The sequence below is a fragment of the Petaurus breviceps genome, unplaced genomic scaffold, assembly GCF_028583685.1.
Source record: "Petaurus breviceps papuanus isolate PSGF00001 unplaced genomic scaffold, PetGlider_PUasm1.0 90630, whole genome shotgun sequence".
Classification (NCBI taxonomy): Eukaryota; Metazoa; Chordata; class Mammalia; order Diprotodontia; family Petauridae; genus Petaurus; species Petaurus breviceps.
Genome location: NW_027187291.1, coordinates 2,181,584 through 2,208,161, shown reverse-complemented (window position 1 = coordinate 2,208,161; position 26,578 = coordinate 2,181,584). Strand labels below are relative to the sequence as shown.

At 44.7% G+C, this 26,578-nt stretch overlaps 1 protein-coding gene across 2 annotated transcripts; it reads right to left on the bottom strand.

Moving 5' to 3' along the window:
• Nucleotides 1-22,238: 22,238 nt before the first annotated feature.
• ATP5MC1 (ATP synthase membrane subunit c locus 1) lies at nucleotides 22,239-25,406 on the bottom strand. Of its 2 annotated transcripts, none has more exons than XM_069064359.1 (5): nucleotides 25,305-25,406; nucleotides 24,267-24,318; nucleotides 23,407-23,484; nucleotides 22,880-23,058; nucleotides 22,239-22,459 (listed from the first exon to the last, which is right to left on the bottom strand). In XM_069064359.1, the coding sequence occupies exons 2-5, from the start codon at nucleotides 24,303-24,305 to the stop codon at nucleotides 22,345-22,347; spliced, it is 411 nt and encodes a 136-aa protein (XP_068920460.1). In that variant the 5' UTR covers nucleotides 24,306-24,318; nucleotides 25,305-25,406; the 3' UTR covers nucleotides 22,239-22,344. The 2 variants fall into 2 exon arrangements, with proteins under 2 accessions (XP_068920460.1, XP_068920459.1); XM_069064358.1 differs by having other exon boundaries at nucleotides 25,218-25,341.
• Nucleotides 25,407-26,578: the final 1,172 nt, after the last annotated feature.

Sequence of the window (26,578 nt, the reverse complement as noted above, 5' to 3'; positions counted from 1 at the left end):
AAAATCCTAAGACACAAGCTTAGACACAGATACTTAAACATTGTCTGCTGTTGTGTTGTTGTTTTTGTTTTGCCTCCCCAACATTGTCTGTTGTTAAAAAACAAAATTCCATGGGGCGGCCAGGTAGCACAGCGAGTAAGAGCACTGGCTCCAGTGTTGGGATGACCTGGGGATGGAATCTGGGCTTAGACACTTAGCACCCACCCAGAAACACCTGGCTGTGTAACCTTGAACAAGTTACTTAACCCCAATTGCTTAGGGGTGGCCAGGTGGCTCAGCGAGTAAGAGCACCAGCTCCAGTATTGGGATGACCTGGGGATCAAATCCAGGCTCAGATACTCAGCACCACACCCAGAAATAACTTGTCGTGTAACCTTGAGCAAGTTACTTAACCCCTATTGCTTAAAAAAAAAAAATTTCCTAGGGGCGGCTAGGTGGTGAAGTGAATAGAGCACCGGCCCTGGAGTCAGGAGGACCTGAGTTCAAATCTGGCCTCAGACACTTAACACAAAAACTAGCCATGTGACCCTGGGCAAGTCAACTTAACCCTAAATGCCCTCCAAAAAGCTTGAAAAAAAAATCCCTGGCTAGGGCCCCTGCACCCAGAACCAGGCCACTGTTCAGGAACCCAAGGGTCTTTCTAATATCTTCCATTCACTACTCCCAACATGCCCTCTAAAAAGACAAAACTCAGGTAACCCCCTCTCAGGCCTCTCTACCCCTCTTTCTTCAAGGGTACCCTCCTAGTCCCTGATCAGGCACATTTTGTATCCTTATGTAATTATTTATAAAAATGGAAATAAAATTGTATTGATATTTTTTTACATCACCCTCATTTTTCCCAATATTGCTCTCCTCCTCCCTTGATAGGTATCCTGGTATACTGGATAGAGTTCTGAACTTGAAATCTGGGAAAACCTGGGCTTGATCACATACTTACTAGTTGTGGGACCTTGGGAAAGTCATCTAACCTCAATTGCTTCAGGAAAAAAAAAAAAGGAGGTTGGATTAGATGACCTTTAAGTTCCCTTCAAGCTCTAAATCTATGATCTTTAAAATAAAAAATAGGAAAAAAAATTTCAGTAAAGCTGACCAAAAGGGGCTGTAGTATTCATATCCATAATCCTCTACTCTTACAAGAAGGGGCAGGAAAGTACCTTCTCTCCTAGATCTTCTTTTACACTGTGACCTCCAGTCCTTCAATCCTTAATTCTCTTCCATGCCATCATCCTGGCACTAGCTCTGCACTCTCCTCCATTACCCATCTTTGATGGGGGAGGGGGAGGGGTTTATGGGCAGTGCCATGGTTGCTTAAATGAATATGTATAAGCTTGATGGGGTGATCTCCATATAAGGCCATGAGGTGATCACCATATGAGGCCATAAATGTAAAACTGCGATGTGATTGGCTCGGATTCGCTATATATTTTCTTGTGTGAGAGGGAGCTCTCTCTCTCTCTCTCCGCCATGTAACTGCTGAAGAATAAACCACCCCGCTTCACTCCTCCGCCTTCTGTCTGGTGTTTTTTCCCCGTGAGGGGCCGGTGACGACCCAAGACCCGGGATGGGTAAGTGAGAGGGCCGTGGGGCTAGTCGTCTAGATCTGTTGTGAGGGCAAACGCCCGCAACAGATTTTGGCGCCCAACGTGAGGCTGACCCTTCGGGACGACTAGCTGGCGGACGGTCTGCTGGATGCAGCTGGTCTGCTCCAGTCGCCAGGCAGCCTCGAGGCCACTGTAGCCTCGGGAAGAGGACAGGATGGGAACAGGGCATAGTATCCCTGTATTTAGGCCGGAGGAGAAGGCGGTGATAGCGGCGCAACTTTATAAGCTCTGCGCCAAAAGGGGGGCAAAAATCCCCATTAAGACCTGTAGGGAGTTTATAGATAAGATCTGGGACATATGCCCTTGGGTCAGGCATGTCGGCATACAGGCCGATAGATGGAGAGTTGTGGGACAGCAGATGGCAGCTTTTGAGAATGGCTGCCCTGGTTCACTGACACCCACTGATTTTTCGGTTTTTAAGATAGTGGACGCGGCATTGAATCCTTCCCCGATTGCCGCTTCCCGGTCCTTGGCCACACAGGTGGGCTCCTCATTAGCCGGGTCAGATTCAGAGTCAGAAAAAGGAAAGAATAAGGAATTGAAGGACCCAGGGGGCTTCGGTCAATATCCGTGGGAGGACTTAAGAGCTGTGGTAATGAATCAGGCGGCGGATAGTTCCGCTAGCAGTTCAGAAGGGGAAGATGAAGGTAAAAGGAGTGGGCGCCAAGAGGGCGCCCAGGGATCGAGGGAGAGAAGAAGGACCCGGAAGGGCACTCCCTCACGTAAGGAGAGGAGGGAGAGACGGGAGAACAAAGGGGAAACGGATGCAGGGGGCGTGCTCCCCGCTTCCGCGCCCTTTACCTCCGCCTTGCCACCAAGCACCTCCTGTTTGCCAGGCAATTACTGTCCTGCCCGGTCTTTCGCTGCTAGTTCCGCATATGTCGCCCCTCCCTGCCCTCCGCCCCCGCCTCCTCATTATGAGAAAGGGCGAGAGGCGAATATTTGGGAGGGAGAGGGGTTAATAAGGCGGAGCCTCCGTGTGGCGGCGGAGGCGGGCGCGGAGGTGGACTTCGCCTCTTGGGATGTCTATCCCATTTTGACTGATCCCCTTACGGGTCAGCGTACTCATTCTCCCATCCCATATAAGACACTGAAAGAGTTCAAAGAGGCGGTGACTAAGTATGGCCCTTCTTCACCCTATGTTAGGAGGCTACTTATGAACCTAGTGACCGCTCACCCCTGGACCCCGGGGGATTTTGACGAGCTAGCTATGTCCTGTCTAGACCCTGCTATGCATCTTGCCTTCCAGGCACAAGTGAAGAGGGAGGCCAGGCATTTGGCCCGACTTAGACCCGGCAGGGCCCCTCAAGACACTGAGCACTTAATTTGTGGCACTGGCCATTTTTCCAACCCGGCCGTGCAGGCAGCCTATGGGCAGTTAGAATTAGATGATGTTAAGGCCGCACACATAGCGGCCTGGGAGAAGGTTTCTGCCAAGGGTATGACAGGGGGCCCTAAATTAGTTGGCCTGAAACAAAGACCTGATCAGACCCCCCTTTCTTTTGTTAACCAAGTTCAGGAGACGGTCCATAGGACCCTAGGCAGCGGCCCTGGGATGGACATACTCATTAAGCAGTTGGTTAAGGAAGGCTTGCGCTCCAGGGAGGCAGCTGCGGTGGCATCCCTGCCATCGGAGGCCCCCTTGGAGGACGTCATAGATAAGTTAATGGACCTGCCCCCGGAAAATCCTATTGCACAGTTGGTTTGCACTGCCCAGGATAGGGACCGCCAGCTTGTACAGGCGCTGGAAAAATTGACAGTCTCAAATACAGAGAGGGAACAGAGCCTCTTGGCGGCTATACAACAACTCAGCTCGTCAGCCCAGAAAGGTCCCGGCAAGCAGGCTTGTTTTCAATGTGGTCAATATGGCCATTATAAGGCCCAGTGCAAAGCCACCTCCAGGGGAACACCTCCTAAGTGTTTTAACTGTGGACGCCTTGGCCACATAGCGCGGTTTTGTCGCGCCAAGAATAAACAGGGCAGCGAACAAGCCCCTTTGGAGACCGGGGTCTCCCCCGGATCTCAACCGCAGGGAAACGGCGGGTGGAGGGGCCCAGCCGCAGGGCCCCTCCCCCATCCTCGTTAAGCGGCAATTATCCTCAGTTTGTAAGAGTCAGGGCCTCTCCTGGAAAACAACCCTCCGTCTTTACACTTCCCCCTGGAGAGGCGATAACAGTCCCTGCCCATTTGCCTTTCCACCCAGCTGTAGTGACCGGCCTAGAAGGCTCTCCTGACTTTGAGGTCCCCACCCAAGTAGCAGAGGATATGGAGGCAATGTTGACCCTGTTTAATCCACACTGCACCCCCGTCTCCATACGGGCTGATCAGATCATTGCTAAGGCGTTTCCCTTCGGCCCCTCATCCCAGCATCCTTGCCAATTGAATTGGGCTCGTTCCATCACTTTGAACCGTCCCACTTTGATTATTCATGTTGAGACTTATCCGATCTTAGGGATCATTGATACGGGGGCTGATTGTTCAGTCATTAATTTGGATCAGTGGAGGAAAGAATGGCCCTTGATGGTTGCATCCACGCCGGTCCAGGGAGTGGGGGGGAACAAGAAAGCTCAGAGATCGGCTCGTGCCCTCTCGTGGTCGGTGGATGATAATGCAGGCAGGTTCACTCCTTTGTGTCTCCCCGAGCTGCCTTATGCTCTGTGGGGGCGGGATGTCCTTGCGCAAATGCAACTGTCCTTAGTAACCCCGGACTGCTTACCGGGAAATGGATAGGGACCACTCTCGATTTGAGCTTCGCCCCGAAACTGACCTGGACAAATAACCGCCCGGTCTGGGCTGAGCAGTGGCCCCTTAAAGCCGAGAAGCTCACTGCTTTACAAAAAATTGTTGGCTCCCTTTTGCAGGATGATAGGATTGAACCCTCCTTTAGCCCATATAATTCCCCAGTTTTTGTCATTAAGAAGAAATCAGGAAAATGGAGGATGCTCGTAGACCTCAGAGCTATAAATGCCTGTTTGCTCCCGATGGGCTCATTACAGCCTGGCTTACCTATGCCCGTAGCTATCCCCCAAAATTGGCATATCGCAGTCATTGATATCCAGGACTGCTTTTACAGCGTTCCCCTGCACCCTGGGGACAGGGAGAAGTTTGCCTTTTCTGTACCCTCTATAAATTTCCAGGCTCCCTCTAAGAGGTTTCAGTTTAAGGTTCTGCCCCAAGAAATGGCTAATAGCCCTACCCTCTGCCAGTTCTATGTCGCCCAGATTTTGGAGCCAATTAGGGATCAATACAAGGAGGGCCAATGGCACGGCCCTGTAAAAGTGGTTGGAAGAAGGCCCGGCCACCTTTCCTTTTTTCCAAATAATGACCCAACAGCGGTACAGCAATGGGTGCCCCTTCACAAAGTTAGGGATCTTGATTAAGGCACCACCCTCGACAGGTTGGGGGGTGAGGAGAGTCCTTGTTCTTCTTGTCTTTCAGATTGTCGACTCACCCTCCTCATCTTGGGTCTCCTTGCTGAGAATGCCGTGACGGAATTACGCTGGGGACTGCTTTCCACCTTCCCGAGACCCATGCCTGTGACTTCTTCGGCACAAGTTTTTCCTCGTTTATTTACAGTTAACAACACCCTTAAGCTCCCTGTTCTGCACCTCAACAACGACACTAGGCCGGTGGAAAGTAACAGGACAATATCACTTAATGGGACGTTATGTTTTCAAATCACACCCACAGTCGATCCAGAACTGTCACCATGTGTCGGGCTGTTTCCTCAAGAGGCTGTGTGGTCTGACCGCCTCAACTTTACAAGCAAGAAGATAAGACAATTAAGACTGGCTATTGCATCGGTGAATTCCACCTCTGTCGATCCTGCCGTTCTCTCCGGACTGTCTAAGTGGCTGCATGATGTTACAACCTGGTTCTCACAGTGGGGAGGCTTAACCTCCTCCACCGTGGTGTTTGTTCTTGTAATTATTTTGCTTTTGTATTGTGTTTGCAAGCTACGGCACCGTCAGGATGGCTACATGCTTCTGACCCAACAGGCCCTTTTTACCCTCCAAGATGGGGGAGATCCTCAGGTATGGTTCCAGGCCATGGAGGACGTGTGACACCTGGGGTAAGACGGGGGTGACTCCATGACGGGCAACTCCTCCCTCCTCGGCCGCCTAAGACAGGACCCAGGGTGTCGGTGTCCTAGGACGGGTAAGGTTTGAGTGAATCGGAGGTGACCTAAGCCAGAGGCCCCCGCACCGCACGTCAGAGTCCTTGGGACAGGACCCCTGAGTGGTAATGGGATTTTTCCGTGGTCTTTCGGGCAAGAAGCGTGGTCACCTGTGTCGCCTGTAGCGGGAAGCTTAGCAGCCTGCACTGCCAATTCTTTTGGCATATAGAATTTTCGTTTGCTTTAAAGAAAAAGGGGGAGTTGATGGGGGAGGGGGAGGGGTTTATGGGCAGTGCCATGGTTGCTTAAATGAATATGTATAAGCTTGATGGGGTGATCTCCATATAAGGCCATGAGGTGATCACCATATGAGGCCATAAATGTAAAACTGCGATGTGATTGGCTCGGATTCGCTATATATTTTCTTGTGTGAGAGGGAGCTCTCTCTCTCTCTCTCCACCATGTAACTGCTGAAGAATAAACCACCCCGCTTCACTCCTCCGCCTTCTATCTGGTGTTTTTCCCCGAGAGGGGCCGGTGACGACCGAAGACCCGGGATGGGTAAGTAAGAGGGCCGTGGGGCTAGTCGTCTAGATCTGTTGCGAGGGCAAACGCCCGCAACACATCTTGACCCCTTGGTGGACCAGTTCAACTCTATGTTTTCCTCTTTTCTTGCCCTCCTATCAAGGGACCAGTCTTGGCTCAGCCAGAACTCAGATTTGGCTCTCTCCCAAGTGCTACCTCCACTCTTAAACATATGGTGCTGAACAAAGGTGGAGAAAATCTCAATGCCATACTGACTAGGTCCACTACAAATTTGTTATATAACCTCAACTGGGTCCTTGATGATGCAAGGCAATCCTTTTACTCTTCCCTTATTAACTCCCTATCCCCCTCACCACAGTGGCTCTTCAAAACCTTTTCATCTCTTCTCATGTCTCCCATGGCTCTTCTTCCCTAAATTTTCTCGGCTGAAAACCTTGCCTCATATTTTACTGAAAAAAAAAATTGAGGACATTGACCAAAAGCTCCTACTTCTCTCCTCCTCTTCCTCCCTATCTCACACCACTCAGATACCCTTCTGCCACTATTTCCTCCTTTACCCTTGTTTCACATGAAAAACTAACCCTTCTCCATGCCAAGGCTTATACTTCTATATGCATAAGAGATCCTATTCCATCCTGTCTCCAATAGATTGCCCCCTTTATCATCCTCACTCTCTCATTTTATCTTCAAACTCTCCCTATCTACTGGCTCCTTCCCTTCTGCCTACAAACATCCCCTCATCCTCCAAAAACTTTCACTCGATCCATCCATATCCACTATTGCCCTATATCCCTCCTGCCTTTAGTAGCTAAATTCATGGAGAAGGCCTTCTGCAATAGAGGCCTCTACTTCTCCTCTCACTCTCTTAACTCTCTACAATCTGGCTTCCAATATCATCATTCAACCTTTAACTCTTTCCAAAGTTATGTGATAGGTGTAATCTGAAATAACTGAGGAAATAAAGTTTAAGCTTCTGAACATGTCGACTACTTAAGCAATGCATGCCAATTGCAAAAAACAGGACCAGACCTCCTCAGCTTGGCACTGAATCTCAAATACAGGGGGAAACAAATTTTTATTCATTAAAAGAAAATAATTAATAGGATATAAACCAGATACAAGATTAAGTAATCTTACTTCTATTTGGAGGAAAGATTAAGGGCTTTCTGTATTTGGTGGAAGAGGGAGAGCTAACAGGTACAATTCCCTGAAATCAGAAAAAGAGGTGTCTCACTCCCCCTACCAAGTGTCTATATTCAATCAAAGAAACAAGGAAACGGTAATTGATTGACTGGTATGGGGCCAGTCTTCAGATAAGACATATGGGTTAATTGTGAAAAAATTCCTTGCATTAATCTTCAAATCTGACTGGGTTTCTGGTCAACAAAAGCTAGGTCCTTAGTTAAGGGTCTCTACAGGTAGAGGTGGTCCAGCTTTCCAGCCATGCAGGGCTAGGTTCAAACAATACAATAACATTTTCTTCCAATTCCCATAGTTGAATAAAGTTTTTTCACAAGAGAGAAATTGAACTAGACCCATACTTGAATAGAGAGGGAACTGAGCTAGATCCAGAATTGAGTCACAAAATGGAGAGTCACTGTTCACTCAACTTCCACAAATATCAATGATCTCTTAATTGCCAGATCTAATGGCTTTTTCTCAGTCTTTATCCTTTTTGAGAGACAGTTAAGTGTCACAATGCTTTCAGGAAGACCAGAGTTCAAATCCAGCATTGGACTGATTTGACTTGACCCAGCCCAAGTCCCCTAAGTCTTCATTTGTTTCAGTTTCCTCAATTATAAAAAAAGGGATAGACAGTGAGCTTAGCACAGTGGCTGAATAGTCAGACACTGTATAAATTACTTATTCCTTTTACTGTCCACCACCAGCCCTTGTAGCCTTTGACACTGTTGTTTGCCCTTTTCTCCTGAATACTCTTTTTCCTTAGATTTTCATGATACTACTCTCTCCTAGTCCTCCTCCTACCTATCTGACTGCTCTTCTCAATCCCCTTTGCTCACACTCACTGTGGTTATCCCACTGTCCTGGGCCTTTTTCTCTTCTTCCTCTATATTACTTCCCTTGGATTCAATTATTTCTGGTTGACAATTTTCAGATCTACTTATCCAGCCTCAACCTCTCTGCTGACCACTTACATTTCCAACTGCCTATTGCACATCTCAAACTGAATGATTTATAAACATCTTAAACTGATGTTTATTATCTTTGACCCTTGTAATGTAATGCCAAAAGAAGGCAACTTCCCAGGTTCAAAATACCAGCATAGGTGCTCTCTATTTTATTCAGTGACAAACCAAGAACAGAGAAGATCAAAACATGACATCATTCAAAATACAGCATTTACTAAGCGTGATTAAATAATCTCCAAGTACTACCCCACCCCAAGACCTTCCAATCATTCAATCAATTACAAAGTCTCTGTTCTAAATACTTCTCCACCCCTAGGCTATACCTTAATTAAGTCCACCACAAAGCCCCTCTTCTCAAATGGAGATTAGTTTCCAAACATAAGGTCAAAAGTTCCCCACCCCTGGATCACAATTGAATCTACCCCAGAGTTACATCAAGTTTCTTAATACCCAAATGGAGGTCTTTTCTTCATCTTGACACGAGGCAAGTTCTCAGCAATCTTAGTTCCTGGGGAGACAAGGCTTAGCAAAGCCACAAGATACATTGCCAGTCCCTTCATGAATTTATCCTCTGTCTGTAGAACAGTCCTAGAACCCCTGAACACATTAGCAAAGCCCTCTCCCAGGATTTCTGTAAACATACAACAAGAAAATCCTTCTTCAGGGCTTCTGAACCAACAGAAAGGCTCCCAGACCCCTGCAACAACAGCACTGTCCTTCACCAGTGGACAGTATTCATTCTGTCTGCAGGACAGTCTCCAGACCCCTGCAACAACAGCACTGTCCCTCACCAGTGGACAGTATTCACTCTCTGTCTGCAGGACAGTCTCAGGGCTTCTTAGCGAACAGCCAGGTTCCAGGACTTCTTCAACAAAAGGACTGTCTTTCACCAGTGGACAAATCTGGCAAAACAACATCAAAACAGACAGACAAAGTACCAGCAAAACAGCCATGTCTCCTCAGTCCTTGGCAGCTCAGGGGGCAGGTCTCAAAAGTCCAGGGCAATTCAAAGCGGCCACCAACAATTCTCTTAGTCTCTCTCTCTCCACGAGGTGCTGCTTCCAAAAAGATCTTCCGCCTCTCTCTAGTGTCTCTCCAAATCTACATCACCAGCTCCTCCCAGTTCAGGACTTTCTTTTCACATCAACAAGCCCATCCCACAGGTGGGATTAACAAACTCTGGGTTTTAACACAATCAATTTGAAAACCAAGCCAATACAGGGGAATCTTTAATTGCCATTACTATCACAACCCTAAACCCTGCCCCATTCAAAACTTCTCTATTACTGTGGAGAGAACTACCATCCTCCTAGTCACCCAGGCTCTAAACCTGGGTGTTACCCTCAACTCCTCCTACTCCCTTACGCCTCCCTCCCCCCCCCATATCCAATCTGTTGCCATGGCTTATAGATTTTACCTTTGTAACATTTCTTCCATATGACTCTGACACTGCTACCACCTTCTCTCCCTACTGACACTGCTACCACCCTGATTCAGGTCCTCATCTCCATATATGTAGATTATTTCCATAGCCTGTTGATTGGTCTCCCTGCCACAAGTATCTCCCCACCCCAGTCCATCACTCAGCTGTCAAAATGATCTCCCTAAAGCAAAGGTCTGACCATATCACCACCCTAATCAAAAAACTCTGATGGTTTTCTATCACCTTCAGGATCAAATATAAAATCTTCTATTTGATATTCAAAGTCCTTCATAACCTGGCCCCAGTAATGGAAATGCAGATTTAAAGATCTTCCCTGCCCCTAGGCTAACGTGCACCTGGAGCCTGGGGTGGGAGGCTTGTTTTTCAGTAGATACTTTTTGATTGGCCAGTGGGTCAATAAGGTTGTTACATTCTCTGAGCCAGGAGAAGGCTATATAAGCCCTGATGTGTAGCTTTGTTTTGGGACTCACTTTGAGAAGTATTCTGTGATTTGATCTGAATTATGGGAAGCCGTTGTTGAGAGTCCCCCGGCTTTGAAAAACCCAGAATGTGGAAACCCAGATGTTGACTGGGTATGGATGTAATGGTTGGGCAGTTTGGAAATCTGTCTACTTGATGTTTCTGTCTTGATAATTATGCCTGTATACTTTGAGATTCAGGGTGCTGACCTTTTCTCCTGAATAAGGTAAACGATATATGTCTGACTGATTAAAGTAAGCTTGTTAACCCATTTTGAGTTGCTTTCCTTTAGCAAAGCAGATCCAAGAACCTGTGGTAGCTGCAAACCCTGAGGACGCTTGGGGTGCTTGCTGCTACAGCCCCTTTTTGCCTTTTTAGTCTTCTTGGGACTCACACTGTACCTCCCCCATGTACTCTTGAAACTAATGACGTTGACCTCATTGATGTTCCACAAACAAGATACTCCATCTCTCCACTCAGGGCATTTTCACTGACTGTCTCCCATGCTTGGAATGCTATCTCCCCTCATATCCTTCCTTCAGGTCCCAGCTAAAATTTCACCTTCTATAGGAAGCCATTCCCCATCCTTCTTAATTCTAGTGCCTTCCTCCTACTGATTATTTCCAATTTACTTTGTATATAGCTTGTTTGTACATAGTTGTTTCTATGTTACCTTACATTAGACTTTGAGCTCCTCAAGGGCAGGGATTGTCTTTTGTCTTTTTACACAGTGTTCAGTTCATGTACATTTTCCCATGCTCCTCTGTATTCATGTTCATTGTTTATTACAATCCAGTATTATTACATTAAATTACATTTGTGTCCCACTGTTTACTTAGCCATCCTTCTATAGACATCTACATTGTTTCCCATTCTTTGCTACTACAAAAAGTACTGCTACAATATTGTGAAAGTGAATAACTGTGAAAGATTTAAAAACTGTGATTGATACAATGACCAAGCATAGCTTAATTCCCAAAGACTGGCAAGGAATTGTATTTCCCACCTATTGGCAGAGAAGTGGTGGGCTAGAGGTAGAAAAGGAAAGTTACATTTTTTAACGTGGTCAATATATTGATTTGTTTTTCTTGGCTATAGTTGTTACAATAGTCGGCCTTTTGTGTGTGGAGTAGAGGGAGGTAGTGATAGTGATACCAAAAAAAGAAGGAAAAAAGTAGCAATAAAATATTTTAAAATACTCAGACAAAAACAGGTCAAAGTTCAGAAAGAGACATTGACAAGAAGCACAAATTCACAATTAAAATTTTTTAGTTAAAAAAATTTAAACGAAGTGTTTTTTTTTTTTTTTAAAGAACGGCCATAAATATCTTGGTGCATAGAAGGACTTTTTTTTTTTAATTCCTGGTTCAAAAAGTATAGACATTTTAGTCACTTCACATAATTCCAAGTTGCTTTCCAGAACTAAGTCAATTCATAGTTCCACCAACAATTTGTTAATACATCTGTCCTTCCACAACTCCTTCAACATTGACAATTCCTGTCTTTTGTCATATTTGTCCATTTGAGGAATGTGGAACAAAATCCCAGAAACATTCCAATTTATTGTTAACTCTTACTGTTAGTGATTTGGAGCATTATTCCATAGGATTCAGGTAGGACCAGTGATTTCATTGGCATAGGGAGCTCCTGGGTGAGGAAACTTTAACTATTGATGCAGAATGCTGCTTTCTCTGTGACAGTCTTGGAGAGCTGCTTAGAGGAATAAGAGATTAAATGATTTGCACAAGGTCACAAAGCTAGTATGTGACATAAGCAAAATTTGAACCTAACTTCCTGGCTTTCAGGCTGACTATCCACTACTACCTCTCTGTTCCCTTAGTGATTTAGAGCATTCTCTTCCATTTGGCTGTTAATAGTTTGTAATGCTTCTTTTGGTAATTGTTCATGTCCTTTGATGACTTAGCTATAGGAGAATGGCTTTAGATCTTACATATTACTATTAGTTGCCTATATATCTTGAATATCAGACTTTTGTCAGAGACTATTAGATACAAATATTTATCTCATCCAAAAGACTCATGATAGAAAAATGCTATCCACATCCAGAGAAAGAATTACAGTCTGCATGCAGATCAAAGCATACTATTATCTCTTTTTTTGTTTTGTTTTTCTTTCTCATGGTTTTCCCCTTTTGTTCTGATTCTTTTTCCACAGCATGACTAATGTGGAAATATGTTTAATATGATTGTACATGTATAGCCTAATCATATTGCATGCCATTTTGGGGAAGGGAGAGGGGAGGGAAAGGGAAAAAATTTTAGAACTCAAAATCTTATAAAAGAGAATGTTGAAAATTAAAAATAAAGTTTTTTTTAAAGAAAGAAAAATTTTCTTGCCAAAGACAAGACTAAAAGGAATGACATGAACACTTTTCAAAGACAAATTTAAACTAAATAAATAAAAATCAAAGATTTATCTCAGTTGGCCACCTCCTTTCTCTGACAAAGATATTTTCAAAATTATTTTTTGTTTGTTTCACATACCATTGTCACTTCTCATTAACTTTTCCATTCATTCACCTCCCCATACCAAATAACCCTTGCTTGATAACAAGGAAAAAGTTATGCAAAACAGTCCCCAGACCAATCTAACAATGTATACAATATTCCATAACTGTAGTTCCCCACCTCTCTACCTGAAGGAAAATCATGATCATCATGGGTCCTCAGGAGTCAACACTGGTTACTACATTTAATCTAAATTCTAATGTTTCCAAGTATTTGAAGCTGCCAAATTGAGTGGTGTCCCCAGAGAAACCAGCCAACAACAACATTGATGCTCTAAGTGGAAATTTGTCAAAGACCTTTGAAGTTTTGGGAGTTCTTGCTTTAAAAAGGTTAAGAACCTCCTTGTTCAGTTGGCTTGCCAGTGTTTCCAGCTTGTTTCATTCTGTGACACTCTTGACAGGGAATATTGGAAGAATTTTCTGTTGGTGCAACCAGTTACCTGTCCATATCCCCAACTGTTATTATACTGTACTGTAGGTGGATATCTTATAGGCTGATATTTGTCAAACTAGGATCTTCATTTCTTAGCATGAGGCACCCAATCTAAAGGCTGGAGTAATTATTATATGAAGTTTTATCTCATATGATCATAGACTTTGAGTTGGAATGGACCTTTTAAGGCTCTTTGGAGCCTTTAATCCAACCCTTTCATTTTACAGATTATGAAACTGAGGCCTAGAAAGGTGAGCTAATTTGTCCAGGGTCACACAGGGAGTAAATGACAAAGCTGGATTTGAACCCAGGTCTTCTGATGCTAAATCTTGAACTCTTAAAAAAATGTTTTGCATAAAACTTAATATTGAACATTAAATACAGCTACTTAAACTGGTTCTGTAACCATTTATACTTTAATTGACTTAAATAAAATATAATAAAATAAAATAAAGGCACATCACATATACCTCCAACACCCCCAAGGAATAAAATCCAGTGGTTTTCCCTTATCCAAGATCAATTATCCTATTATTCAGGCTCAACATAAAGTCTTTTCTTTGGCTTTTAAAACCTTTAATAATCTGACTGTTTCCTATCTCTCCAGTCTTCTAACACCTCATTTGTCTTTGTTTTTGCTTTTGTTTTTTGCTTTTTGAAGGGGGAGGGCAGGGAAATTGGGGTTAAGTGATTTTTCCAAGGTCACACGGCTAGTAAGTGTTATGTGTCAGAGGCTGGATTTGAACTCAGGTCCTCCTGACTTCAGGGCCAGTGCTCTATTCACTTTGCCACCAAGCTGTCCCCTTACTGTTTATTTTACAGTACAGTGACACTGGCCTCCTTGTTCCTCACCCAAGACACTCCATCTCCTTACTCAGTGTATTTTCATTGGCTGTTCCCCATGCCTGGAATGCTTTCCTTCCTCTTCTTCTCTTGGCTTCCTTGAAGTCCCCACTAAAATCCTACCAGCTATGAGAAGCTTTTCCCAGGCTTCCTAAATGTCTTCCCATCTATTGATTATGTTTGTTGACTTGGCTGTAACTAAAAGTGTTCACTTTGTCTTTTCTGTCTCTATCTCTTGCAGAAATAATAATTCTTCTTTAAGCTATATGTGTCAATGGCATCTCCTCCCTTTGTTCTCTAATTTTCAAGTGGCATAACCATTTATATTTAGGCCACAAATCCTTTTAGAGCTTATTGTATTATGCTTGTAAGGTGGGCCAATTATGATTTCTGCCACACTACTTATCAGTTTTCATTGCAGTTTTTGTCAAAAAGGAAGTCCTTAGTTTTGGTGTCCTCAGGTTTATTGAGTCCCAGGTTCACTTCCTTTTGTGCCTTTTTTCTTAATCTGTTCCATTGACCAGCTTTTCTGTTTTTAACCAGTACCAAGTAATTTAGATAATTACTGCTTTATAGTATAGTTTGAGATCTAGTACTATTAGGCTCCCTTTATTACTACATTTTCCCCAATCATTTCCCTTGGAGTTCTTGAACTTTTGTTCCGCCAGATAAATTTTATTATTTTTTCTAGGTCTTTAAATAACCCCTTGCTAGTTTGATTGGTATGGTGCTAAATCTATAAACTAATTTAAGCAATATTACCACTTTTATGACATTGGCATGGCCCAATCATCAGAAACTAATATCTCTCCATTTATTTTTCTTCTGTTATTTCTGTAATGTGTTTTGTAATTGTTTTCATGTAAGTCCTGAGTACATCTTTGTAGACAGACTCCCATATCATTTATATACTCTGTAGTTACTTTGGGGTTTCTTTTTTCAATTTCTTCTTGGTGGGTTTTTTTAGCAAAAGTCACGTGGCCCCAAGAAACATGCTTTGGCCTTTGGCCTTTTCTTTTGTTCTTTTCTGTGTGTAGAGAGTAGAGCCTCTGAGACCTTGTGCTTTTGAAAGATCTAGAGGGTACCTTAGCATTCAAAAATTTTAGCATCTAGATTATGGAGCAAGTACAACACTGATGTACCAAAGAGCAGAAAATGACTTGGGTCCCCAGGTCAGCAGAATCTGAAATGAGGGCTCATCCAGAAGTCATGCCTCATCTGGTCATGAACTTGGTGGGAACAATGCTATGTAAGATCTTGGCTAAATTTTCAGTCTCCTCTTCCCATAGAGACTAAGAGAGACTAAGACAGTATGACTCAGGCATTTTTGTGTGTGTGGTTTGGGGAAGGTGAGGAGGGGGAAAATGTTTGTATATTTATTCTTGCTGTATCTTCAAAGTAAATATTACTTGGTAAAAGCTAATCAGTGTTAAATGTTAAATGGAATTTCAGTGCTAACCACTGGACCCTAACAAAGGGGGTAACACAGCCAGTGGGGCCTTAAGCTAATGGCAAGAGAAAAATAATACCCCAACCCCTCAAGTTACCCCACTGGACCCCTGAAGGCTGGCTTTGAAAAAGTAGTGTCAGAGTATATATATTACATATTGGGGCTTGTCCAAGATAAGGTCAGGACCTTTAAACTTGTGGGGATTTCTTGAGATATTCTTTTTTTTTTTTTGGAGGGCAATTGGGGTTAAGTAACTTGCCCAAGGTTACACGGCTAGTTTGTGTGTGTGTGTGTTAAGTGTCTGAGGCCAGAACCGAACTCGGGTCCTTCTGACTCCGGGACCGGTGCTTTATTCACTGCGCCACCTAGCCGCCCCCTTCTTGAGATATTCTATGGACTTTTAATTTTGGATACCCAGTCTGTGGGATACTAGAGAAATTGGGTTGAAAAAAATAGCTGTAATTGTAGTCAGTTTTCCAGTATGTGTCTCTAACAAATAAGTTTCAATTAGGCGATTTTGCAGACTCTCAAGATTTGTTAAATGTTTAAATACTGATACTGTATTACTGAATCCTTGAGGCTAATATAAGAAATATGGTGTGTGCATCAGCAGAATGCTAGTGGGAAAAGTTCCCTTATTTTTTTTAATGTCAAACAGAGCTTGACAGCTTATCTTACTGTGGAATCTTAATGCCTTGCAAGTTCACCGGGTAAACTTTGTCTGTGGGCTTAGAAATTCCAAGTGAGCAATATATAGCTTACTTCCTTTTCTTGGGAGCCATCCATCTTTGGAGCTTCCTCTTCCCCTTCCCCCTTTTTGTTTAGCTGTTTTTCCCACTAACCCTTCTTGTCCTGGCAGGGTAACTGGCAGTTTCATTTGGGTGATTATTACAGTGGCAGCGATCTATTGTGGAATGTTTTGGATGTCTTTTGGAATAAAGACCCAGAGAAAATTTTCCTGGGTCTCTAAAGGGATCATCTATGGTATAATAACCCTTAGAGGATTTGGTGGGCACTGTATAGAGACACAGAAAATTTTGTCCAGACTCCAAAGTTGGATGGTCTTATGTACTCAGGGGATTATGGCAGTTTTCACCCAGTTCAGTTGGTTTCCCACATGAAGGGGAGGGAAATGACTTCTATTCATCTGCAGATGCCTCATCCAAGGGTGAAGAACCTTTGGCCTGAAGGCCACATGTGGTCTTCTATATATACTTGGGTGCAACCTTTTGACTGAGTCCAAGTTTTACAGAACAAATCTTTCTGTTAAGGGGATTTTTTTATTTGATTCAGTCAAAGGGCCACACCTGAGGAACTAGAGGGCTACATGTGGTCTCGAGGTGGCAGGTTCCAGAGCCCCACTTGGTCTAGAATTATAACACGGATTTAGCTCTCTTAAGATGGAAAACTTTGATTGGTCTTTTTTGTCCCTTTCCTTTATGAATGTTGGTCCAGAACAGAAAGGAGGGGTTCTAGTGAAACAGGGAGAAAGCAGCCCAGACCCCAAACCCAAAGTGAGTTTGCAGGCATCAAGCCAAACTGGTCATGTCATCAGTCAATAAGTATTTATTAAACACTATGTGCCAGGTGCTAGGGATACAAAAAGAGGTAAAAGACAGTCCTTCCCCTCAAGGAGCTCACAATCTAATGGGAAGACAACAAGCAAATATGTACAGAAAAGCTATATACCAGATAAATAGGAAATAATTGACACAAGGAAGGTACTAGAATTAAGAGTGGTTGGAGCCATGATCAAAGAAAGAACTTAGAAATCATTCTCCAAGAAATTCTCAAGGAAAACTGCCCTAATGTTTTAGACACAGAGGGCAAAATAGAGGTTGAAAGAACCCACTGATCACCTCCTGAAAAAGATCCCAAAAAGAGTGGTTGGGAAAGACCTCCCATAGATGGAATTTTAGTTGAGACTTGAAGGAAGCCAGGAAGTAGAGATGAGGGAGAGCATTCCAGGCAAGGAGGACAACCAAAAAAGATTCCTGGGAGTCTAGAGAGAGGGTTTTGTTCATGGAACAACCAGGAGGCCAGTGTCACTGGATGGAAGAGTATTTGGCAGGGAATAACATGTAAAAAAGTAAGGTCTGAGAGTAAGGCCATCCACATTTATTGGAGACATGGTTTATGATGAAACATGGTGCTCCCTTGGTAATAGGGGAGCTACCCATTCTACCCTAAGTTCTATTTTAGCCTATACTTAGGAAGCTTGGTTCCCAGTACTGGATCTACTGAGGATTTATTCTGTAACCCCAAGTCAATTTCCTCAGCTCAGAAATGGTTTACCTGTAACACAGTGAAGACTCACCCAGGATGTTGTCAGGGGTGGGTGGGGATGGGGGTGTGTACGGAAATGGGCCCTTCAGAAAGTGAGACCATAGACAATCCATATGCTCCATGCCAGAGATGGTGAGGAAGGCCCCAGTATATTGGATATACCTGCTTTGTGGTGATTTTATGAAAGGACATGGGACAGAGTTGCATAAAGTTAGGCAGAAATGGATATGTTAAGACCTTAACTACTGAAAGTAATATCTGTATCCATAAGACTACAGAACCATTGGAGGATTGGAGGTAATTTCAGTGTATCTCCAAACAGCTGGTCTCAGTTTCCTGTCTATAAGATAAGGGATCAAAAAAAAAAAAAGATAAGGGATCACCTCTAGATTGAAGATTCAGTTCTATAACCTTGAAGGCAGGCATGATGTTTTCAACATCTTTGCATACCCCAGAGTGGCTAGTGTGGAAGGCATCATGAAGAGAGAATGCAGCCCTGAGAATCAGAAGAGCCTACATTCTATTACTGAAGGGAAGATGAAAAAACAGTCAAGGGAGGGATGGGGGAGGGGGATGACCAAGGAAGGTTTCAAGGAGGGCACAGCCACTGAGCTCAGCTTCAAAGGAAGATCCTTATCAAAGTAGAAATAGGGAGGCTCATTTCCAGAGGCAGAACTGTGCATGGTTGGGAAATGGAATAGGGCAGCTAGGTGGCACACCTAGTGCACACAGCACTGGCCCCAGAGTCAGAAGGATCTGAATTCAAATTTGCTCTTAAATATTTACTAGCTGTGTGACCCTGGACAAGTCACAACCCCATTTGCCTCAGTTTTCTCATCTGTAAAATGAGCTAGAGGAGGAATGGCAAACCACTCCAGTATCTTTACCAAGAAAAGCCCCAAATAGGGTCATAAAGAGTCAGACAAACAACTGAAATGGAATGTCAAGTCTGAGTGATGGTGAAAAGTCCAATTTGATTACAAGTAGAGAACACGAAGGAGAGTAATGTGAGGTAAGACTCAAGCAGGTTGGAGCAAACAACTGTGGAGGGCTAAGCTAACAAAGGCACTAGAGTTGTTGAAGGATATTGATCAGGGGAGCACCACAACCAAACCTGTGCATTGGAAAAAGATTAATTTGTCAGCTGTATGAAGGATGGGAAAGGGGAGGGACTTGAGGCTACTCTCTGGGCCTCTTGTCTTATTGAGGGGATCAGATTAGATGACCTTCACTCTGGTAAATTGTATAGGCTGCTTTAAAAATTGCACATAAACCAAAGCTTCCCTCAGTGATTTACATTCTAATTACCTTCTTTCCCAATACCTTCATTTGATGGTTCCTGCACTTAAGCAGCTAAATTTCTCTTGTACCCCCTTTTCTCTCTAGATTAAGTAATTAAGGACCTAAAACAAATACTTTTAACATATTAGAGGAATAGGTAAGTGGGGTTAAAGATTAGGGGGGTAGTCCCCTCATCACCTCACACCTGGACCATTACAATAGCCTGCTGGGGATTGGGGGGCTGTCAGTCTGCCTGCTTTAAGTCTCTCCCCATTTCAACTCAACCTCCATTTAGCCACCAAAGTGATTTTCCTAAAGCACAGGTCTTACCATTGGATGCTCCCCCCCTCCCCTCAAGAAACTCCAATGGCTCCCTACTACCTCCAGAATCAAATATATCCTGTCTGCTGTTCAAAGCCCTTCATAACCAAGCCCCCTCCTACCTTACAAGGTTCCCTACATCTTCACCTTCATCATGTACCCTTCGATCCAGCTCTAGTGACACTGGTCCCTTGGCTATTCCTCAAACAAGACACTCCATCCATCTCTCCAACCTGGGCATTTTCTTTGGCTGTCACCCATAACTAGAATGCTCTCTCTCCTCAATTCTGACTACTGGCTTCCTTTAAAGCCCAACTAGAATCCCATCTTCTACAGGAAGCCATCCCTAACCCTTGTCAATTCCAGTGACTTCCCTTGGTTAATTATTTTCTATTTATCCTGTATAGCGCTTGCTTTCTATGTATTTGTTTGCATGTTGTCTCCATTAGACTGTGAGCTCCCAGAAGGCAGAAACGGTCTGCCTTTTTTGGGCAGTGATTGGCACATAGTACACACTTAATGTTTATCGACTAACTTAAGTGACATGGTTTCTATTTCCATTTCTGCCATTGATGTGACCTTGGACAAGTCACTTCTCACGGATTTCACCAGTAAAATGAAGGCCTTGGAGTAGTTTAAGATCCACTCTCACTGAAATTCTCTGATTCTGTTTTAAAAGAAATCTTTGGTAAAAAAACAAATTATTCTTTAAAAGATCATGAGATCTGAGAGGAACAGTCCAAGTACCAGATCTATGACTCAAATCTATGCTTTTTACTCCAAATTTGGATTCAAGCTGCTATACCTTACCCTAAGACCAGAATGTGATAACCAGGTTCTCATAGTAGGAAACACCTTGGTCAATCCATCCTCTAAAGGAGGCCCTTATGCTTCATATACTTCAACCCCTTTCCCTGCCTCCCAATGTCTCTTCCAGTCTCTCCATTGATTATGATTTTTCTCCACCCCTCCATTACTTATTAAGTCTTAGAGACCAACAGCTGCTAAGAGGATCAGATTAAGTTACCAATTCCACACCCTTCCATGACATCACTCTCCCGGTTTAGCTAAGGAGGAAAGGGGCAAGGAGAGCTTTCAATCCAAGCTTTTTAGAGCTTACAAAGACCTTAAGATCTTGTTAGGCAAATAGGCCCAGAGAAGGGAGATGACTTATCCAAAATCACAGTGGCAGACCCTAAATTTGAACCCACATCCTCTGATGACAAATCCAATGGCTCTTTCTGAGAAACCGAACCGTATACCACAACTGCCTCAAAAAAATGTTTAGTAGTCTTCAGCCTACTCTGAAAACCACCTTGCCTCTGCTATAACACAGTGCAAGACAAGGGTTGTCTCTTCATTATATACCCCCACAGAATAGGCAGTATGGTGCAGGGAATACTGCACTGAATTTATGAAGGCTCAAATTCCACCCATAATCTCCTAGCTCTGAGACCATGGGTAAGTCATAACCTCTCTTTAGCCTTAGTTTCCTTATTTGTAAAAAGCAGGAGATTGGACAAAGTGGTCTCTGAAGCCCCATCTGGCTATCTATGGTGCCACATAAGGGCTCACTCCTGTAATTCTAGCTACAAGGGAGGTGAAGTTGGGGGAATCTCCTGAGCTTGAGAGTTCTGGGCTGCAGTGGGCTATGCCCATTGGCACCAAGTTCAGCATTAATATGGAGTCCCCAAGAGTAGGGACCACCAGGTTGCCTAAGGAGGGGCAAACGGGCTCAGGTCAGAAACAAACAGGTCAAAGGTTCTAGGCAAGAGGAGGCCCAGTCTTAAAAAAAAAAAAAGTAGCTACACTAATTAGGGGGACTAAGCTTTTAGAAAGGACCAGGGCAAATTGGTTCTTCACCTCAACCTGGAAGGAGGAAATACTATGTTTACTAGGGCAAAAGATAGGTTTTTGCTCTAAGCAAGACCCAGGACCTGGTTCCAGCTCTAACTATGAAAATCTACTTGTAAAAACCTTTTGGATCACAGTTTCCCCACAGGCAATACAGGGATAATACCTGGGTTGTTATGAGGTTGAAATTAGTAAATGGATAGAACAACCACTCAGAGGCTATCACTCTCATTTTACAGATGGGGAAACTGAAGCCCAGAGAGCTGAAGTGCTCAAAGTCAGAGCTGGGATTCAAGCCTACCCACAATAGAGCCTGTGCTCTCATTCATTGTGCTCTTCCATTCCTTTTACTATAAGAAGGCAGTAACATAGGGGCAGCCAGGTGGCACAGTAAGAGCACCGGCCCCAGCGTCTGGGGGGACTGGGAATCGGTTCTGGCCTCAGACACTTGGCACCCACACAAAAAATAACTGGTTGTGTAACCTTGAGCAAATTACTTAACCCCAATTGCTTTAAAAAATAAAAAAGACAGTAATATGGTGTCTTTAGTTGGAGGCACTTTGGTGCCAAGCATTATATGCCATTGCCTACCACTCTTGTTTGGGTAGGGCCATCTCCACTCAGATGGCACAAAGGATAGAGTGCCCAGCCAGCAATCAGAAAGACCTGAGTTCAGATCTGACCTCAGATACTTACTAGCTGTGTGACCCTGAGTAAGTCACTTAACCCTATTTGCCTTGATTTCCACATTTGTAAAATGAGCTGGAGAAAGAAATGACAAATCACTCCAGCATCTTTGCCAAGAATGTCCCAAAAAGGGGTCATGAAGTCAGACACGATTGAAACGTAACAAAATTTCCACCCATCCTCCCTTTCTTTCTTCCACCAAGGCTCCCCAAAGCATTGGGGCTTAGCCATGTGAGTTTAGAGAAACGTGGTGTTTAATGTTAAAGCTCGGCACACTCCAGCAAGGGGCTTGGAGCTGGAGTCAAAGCAGCAGGATGGAGGAAGGGAACCCTCCACAGAGCCTCACATGGCGAAGAGGATCAGGAAGGCTACCATCAAACAGAAGAGCCCCATAGCTTCAGACAGGGCAAAGCCAAGGATGGCATAGGAGAAGAGCTGCTGCTTGAGGGACGGGTTCCTGCAAGAAACAGAGAAAAGAGAAAACAGTTGCCACCCAGGTAATAAAGCTAGGGTTGTAGACTAGGGGAATATGGATTCCTGTCAGGTGTGGAAGTGAGAGGGAGCTTTCCTGGACAAGTTTATCCTGATGGGAGAAGAGCAAGCCATCAGAAGTCATTTTATGACTTCTTTCATGACTATTTCATTAGAGCAAGTGCATATTAACTCAACAAGGCTGAGTAATGCAGGATGCTGTGTGGCATGGGTTAGAAATTCTCCCACAAATTCTCAATCAAAAATAATTGGGAAAACTGGGAATTAACAGGAAGGCTACTGAGAGCACCCATCTTTTCTGTCTTCCTTCTTAAAGAAAGACTAGCAGAATTATGGTGTAGACTTTATAGACTAAGATTTTCAGTGCCACTTCTATTCTACCCACCTGGCATAGCCGATGATTAAACTGCCAAACACTGTCCCGATACCTGCTCCTGAGCCAGCCACACCAACCGTGGCAGCCCCAGCCCCAATGAACTTGGCAGCTGTGTCAATGTCCCGGGAAATAGCACTAGTCTGGAACTCCCGACGGGCTAGCTGGAGTGGGGTACTGCTAGAAGTGGGCTGAAAAGAGAACAGACCAATAAATTGGTGAGACATAAAGCTTGGCAGCAAATACCCCCAACCTGAGTGTAAAGCTGGGCCCTAGTTGGGAATTTGTTCTAAAGGCCCACAGGAAGGTATGTTCAGAGTTTAAAAAGTATCCTGGGAACTACAGGACACAGGACATCTCCTTTCTTAACAATAGCTCACATACATAGGTCGTACCAGGTCATGTGAAAAACTTGGGGTTACAAAGGTAGGATGGAGTCCAAGTGATCCTTTCCTACTAGACTTGTTATCCCCCTCAAAACCAGAAATATCAATTCAACAACTGATTTCCAGTTCTGACAAAGACCCTTATGTTCTTACCTGTTCAAAATGGATCTCTGACCTATTCAGGACAGATGCAGATACAGGCCTGACCAGACCCCTGGTACAACAGCGGATCTGCAAAATTCATAAAAATATATGGTTAAAAAAAATCAATTAATAAACTTGCCAATCACAGAACCCTTAAATCAAGGTTGAGATTTTCACGTGTGTACAATTCATAGAATGCCTACAAAGTCAACTAGCTCATCCTCTTGCCCACTAGCTAATACTTTATCTTAAAAACCAGCTTAGAAAGACACATTGTACCCTAGGGACCTTAACCTATATATCAATAATGCCCTTTGCCACTCAGGTTAATGGATACAGACTTGTCTGGTGTTCTGAGGTGGAAAAAAGAGTCCATACCAGTGACCAGTAAGTTACAGAAGATATTAATACTCAGGTCATCTCAAAGGTCCCAATAATGGAGGAACCCAGTCTTGCTAAGATTCAGTGTCCCACTTCCAAAACAGAGGATAGTCATTCTGGGGGGCTCATCAACCCAGTGAGGCCTTAAACAGGAGTCTAAGGAGAGTGACCTCTACTTCATGGTTCCTTCTGTTCATTCACTGGGGAGGGTCCCCAAGCTCCCAATAAGAATACCAAGTCACAGACCTTCTGACCACATCCAAGACCAAAGAGAAATCTACTTTAAATTAACCGTTTTTTTGAATCACCCAAGCTACTGCTTGCCTCCACTTGCCCAAATATTCACAAGGGTTGGCTTTTCTATGCTCCACCTGTACTTTCTGGGCATCTCATACAGATCACTGGTATCCACTCCCTTCAATTCGTCAGTTTTATATGAATGGCACTGCCACCTTGCTAGTACAAAACTCCCAGGAGACCATGCTTACCAGGGCTGGAGAAATGAGGAGAGTCCCCGTGGTCTGCATTCTGCTCTATATACTAATGCGGAAGGGAAAAAAAAACACAAAACTTAAGAACACTGGTCTTCAATACACCAGCTTCAGAAGCAGGCTTCTTCTTTCCCTTCACCCATGTCCCCTAAACTGCCGTATCACTGCCCTCTATCCAGTGCCCTTTCGCCCTTCCTCCACCATATGAAAGGTAAAGGACAGGGAACTGGAGGTCAGAGGGGCAAACTCGCATCCCTCCTCCCCACCTACTACAGTCATGATAAGAAGGTCAATGAGGGTGGCAAGAAAACCAACCCCCCCACCCCCACCCCAAGGGGACTTGAGCCAGAGACTGGGAGGTCCCATGGAGCTAGAGCTGTTCACAGGACCAAAAGCTTCATAGGCCCACCTAATGGAAGACCCTCACTTTAAAGAAGAGAAAAGTGAGGCCCAGAGTAGGGGGAGGACTGCTCCCCCACTCGGCGGAGCAAGATTAAAATAAAACCTAAGTCCTGGGATCTAGACCTGGCCGGAGGGGGCCTTAGAGGTCACCTAGGCTACTAATCCAATTTGCTCATTTTGGAGAAGACCAGAGAGGTTGTGTCGAGCCCAAGGTCACACAGCAGTTAACGGAGCATATGTGAAAATCGAAACCAGATCCTCTGGATTCCACATCTAGGGCTCTGACCACGACACCGCACTGTCCGGGGAAGGGAGACTACCCCATGGCAGAAGCAGCGTGAGCCGCTGCGGTGCCAGCTGCCTGCTCGCTTCTCCCGGTCCCCCCCAGGGTAGGGAACCCCGCCTTTGCCCTCCTTGGCCCGCGAAGCCATAGCACCCCGCGCCCTGTGGTCCCCGCTCCATGCCCCGGAATCCCCGTAGAAGGCATGGCTGAAGCAAAGCCGGTCCCCAGCTGCCGCCTTCTCGCAGGCCTCCAATCCCAGTCACCTGCACCCCGCGCTCCTTCCTGCTGCTCCGCTCCCCAAGGCCCGGCCCGCCGCAGCCTCCGCTAGCTCCCCGCTCAAGGTGACTCACCTCCCGGCTTCAGCCTTTCTCGGCCTCAGAGTCCAGCTCCCCCACCCACGTGTCCCGTGGTTTCTCCGCTCTCATTGGCCGCCGCCCCAGCCCACCCCTTCCCCACTGGGATCCGTCAATCGATACGGCGCGTCTATTGGCTCCCCGTCGGGCGTCTTCTTCGTCTTTTATTGGATCTTTCCAGCGAGTCCCGCCTCCCTGCGGCTTAGGGCGGGGGCCTTCCTCTAGCACTCGGTTTCCGATTGGTGGAGCCTCGCAACGCTTCGACCATAGAGTGCGAAGGCCCCGGAGCTTCTAAAATCTCCTGCACAAAATGGCTGCCAAGGTGGAAACGGAGAAAAAGACGTGAGAAGACCGTTGTGTAGGGACGTCACTTGTCCTTGGAAAGGAGGCTTCCCGGCAACCTGCTTGGGCGTGTTGCATCTTGGGATCTGTAGTGGTCTTATGGCTCCAAAGCACGCTGGGAACTGTGGTTCTTTGCTAAGACCAGTTTACAGAGCCTTCTCTGGAGCCTTCTCTGGACCCTCCAAGGAAACTTGGCCGGGAAGGTGCCAAGGGGAGTAGTGTGGCAAAATCGATAGGCTGCCTTCCACTTTTGAAGTCAAAAAGAGGTGGAGTCAAGTTTTGCCTCATGTGCTACCTTATAAATCTGAAAAGCATTTCATTTCTTCTTTCATAGTGGAATTTTTTTTTTTATCACATCAGCAAAGGCTTTTTGAACATGCAACTTCAATATATGTATGTTTACTTGAGGCACAAATTTAGAGACGCCCCTTTCTAAATGTTCTTATGGACTATTGGTGCCAAACCTGTGGGAGAGCCTTCCCGAGCTCATATGGGTATGATCAGCCACAGCATTACCCAACATCATGATGCCATTCTGGTCCTCTTACAGCCGGAAGAACAAACAACATTTTCTTATGTGTAACTGATGTACTCATGACTATGCTCCCAAATAGACATTTTAAAAGGATGAGATAAAGAAAAAATAATGTTTGATCCAACAGGATCCAGGACCACCTCTCTCTCTTTTTAGACAGCTTGTTTTCCAGAGCCAAGGCCCAGCAAAGCAAGCTGTGCCCTGACATGGCATAAAAACAATCCTTTGGGTTCTGGATGAACTTTGCTGCAACTAAATCATAGAACTGATGGTCCTTGAGCTGAGGCAAACACCAACAGGCCCAGACAGGAAGGCCCCCCACCCCCCATAAATGGATATTTTGTCTAGACAACATTACCTCATTCTTGCTGCTGGGCATCCTAGTTGTGGAGCC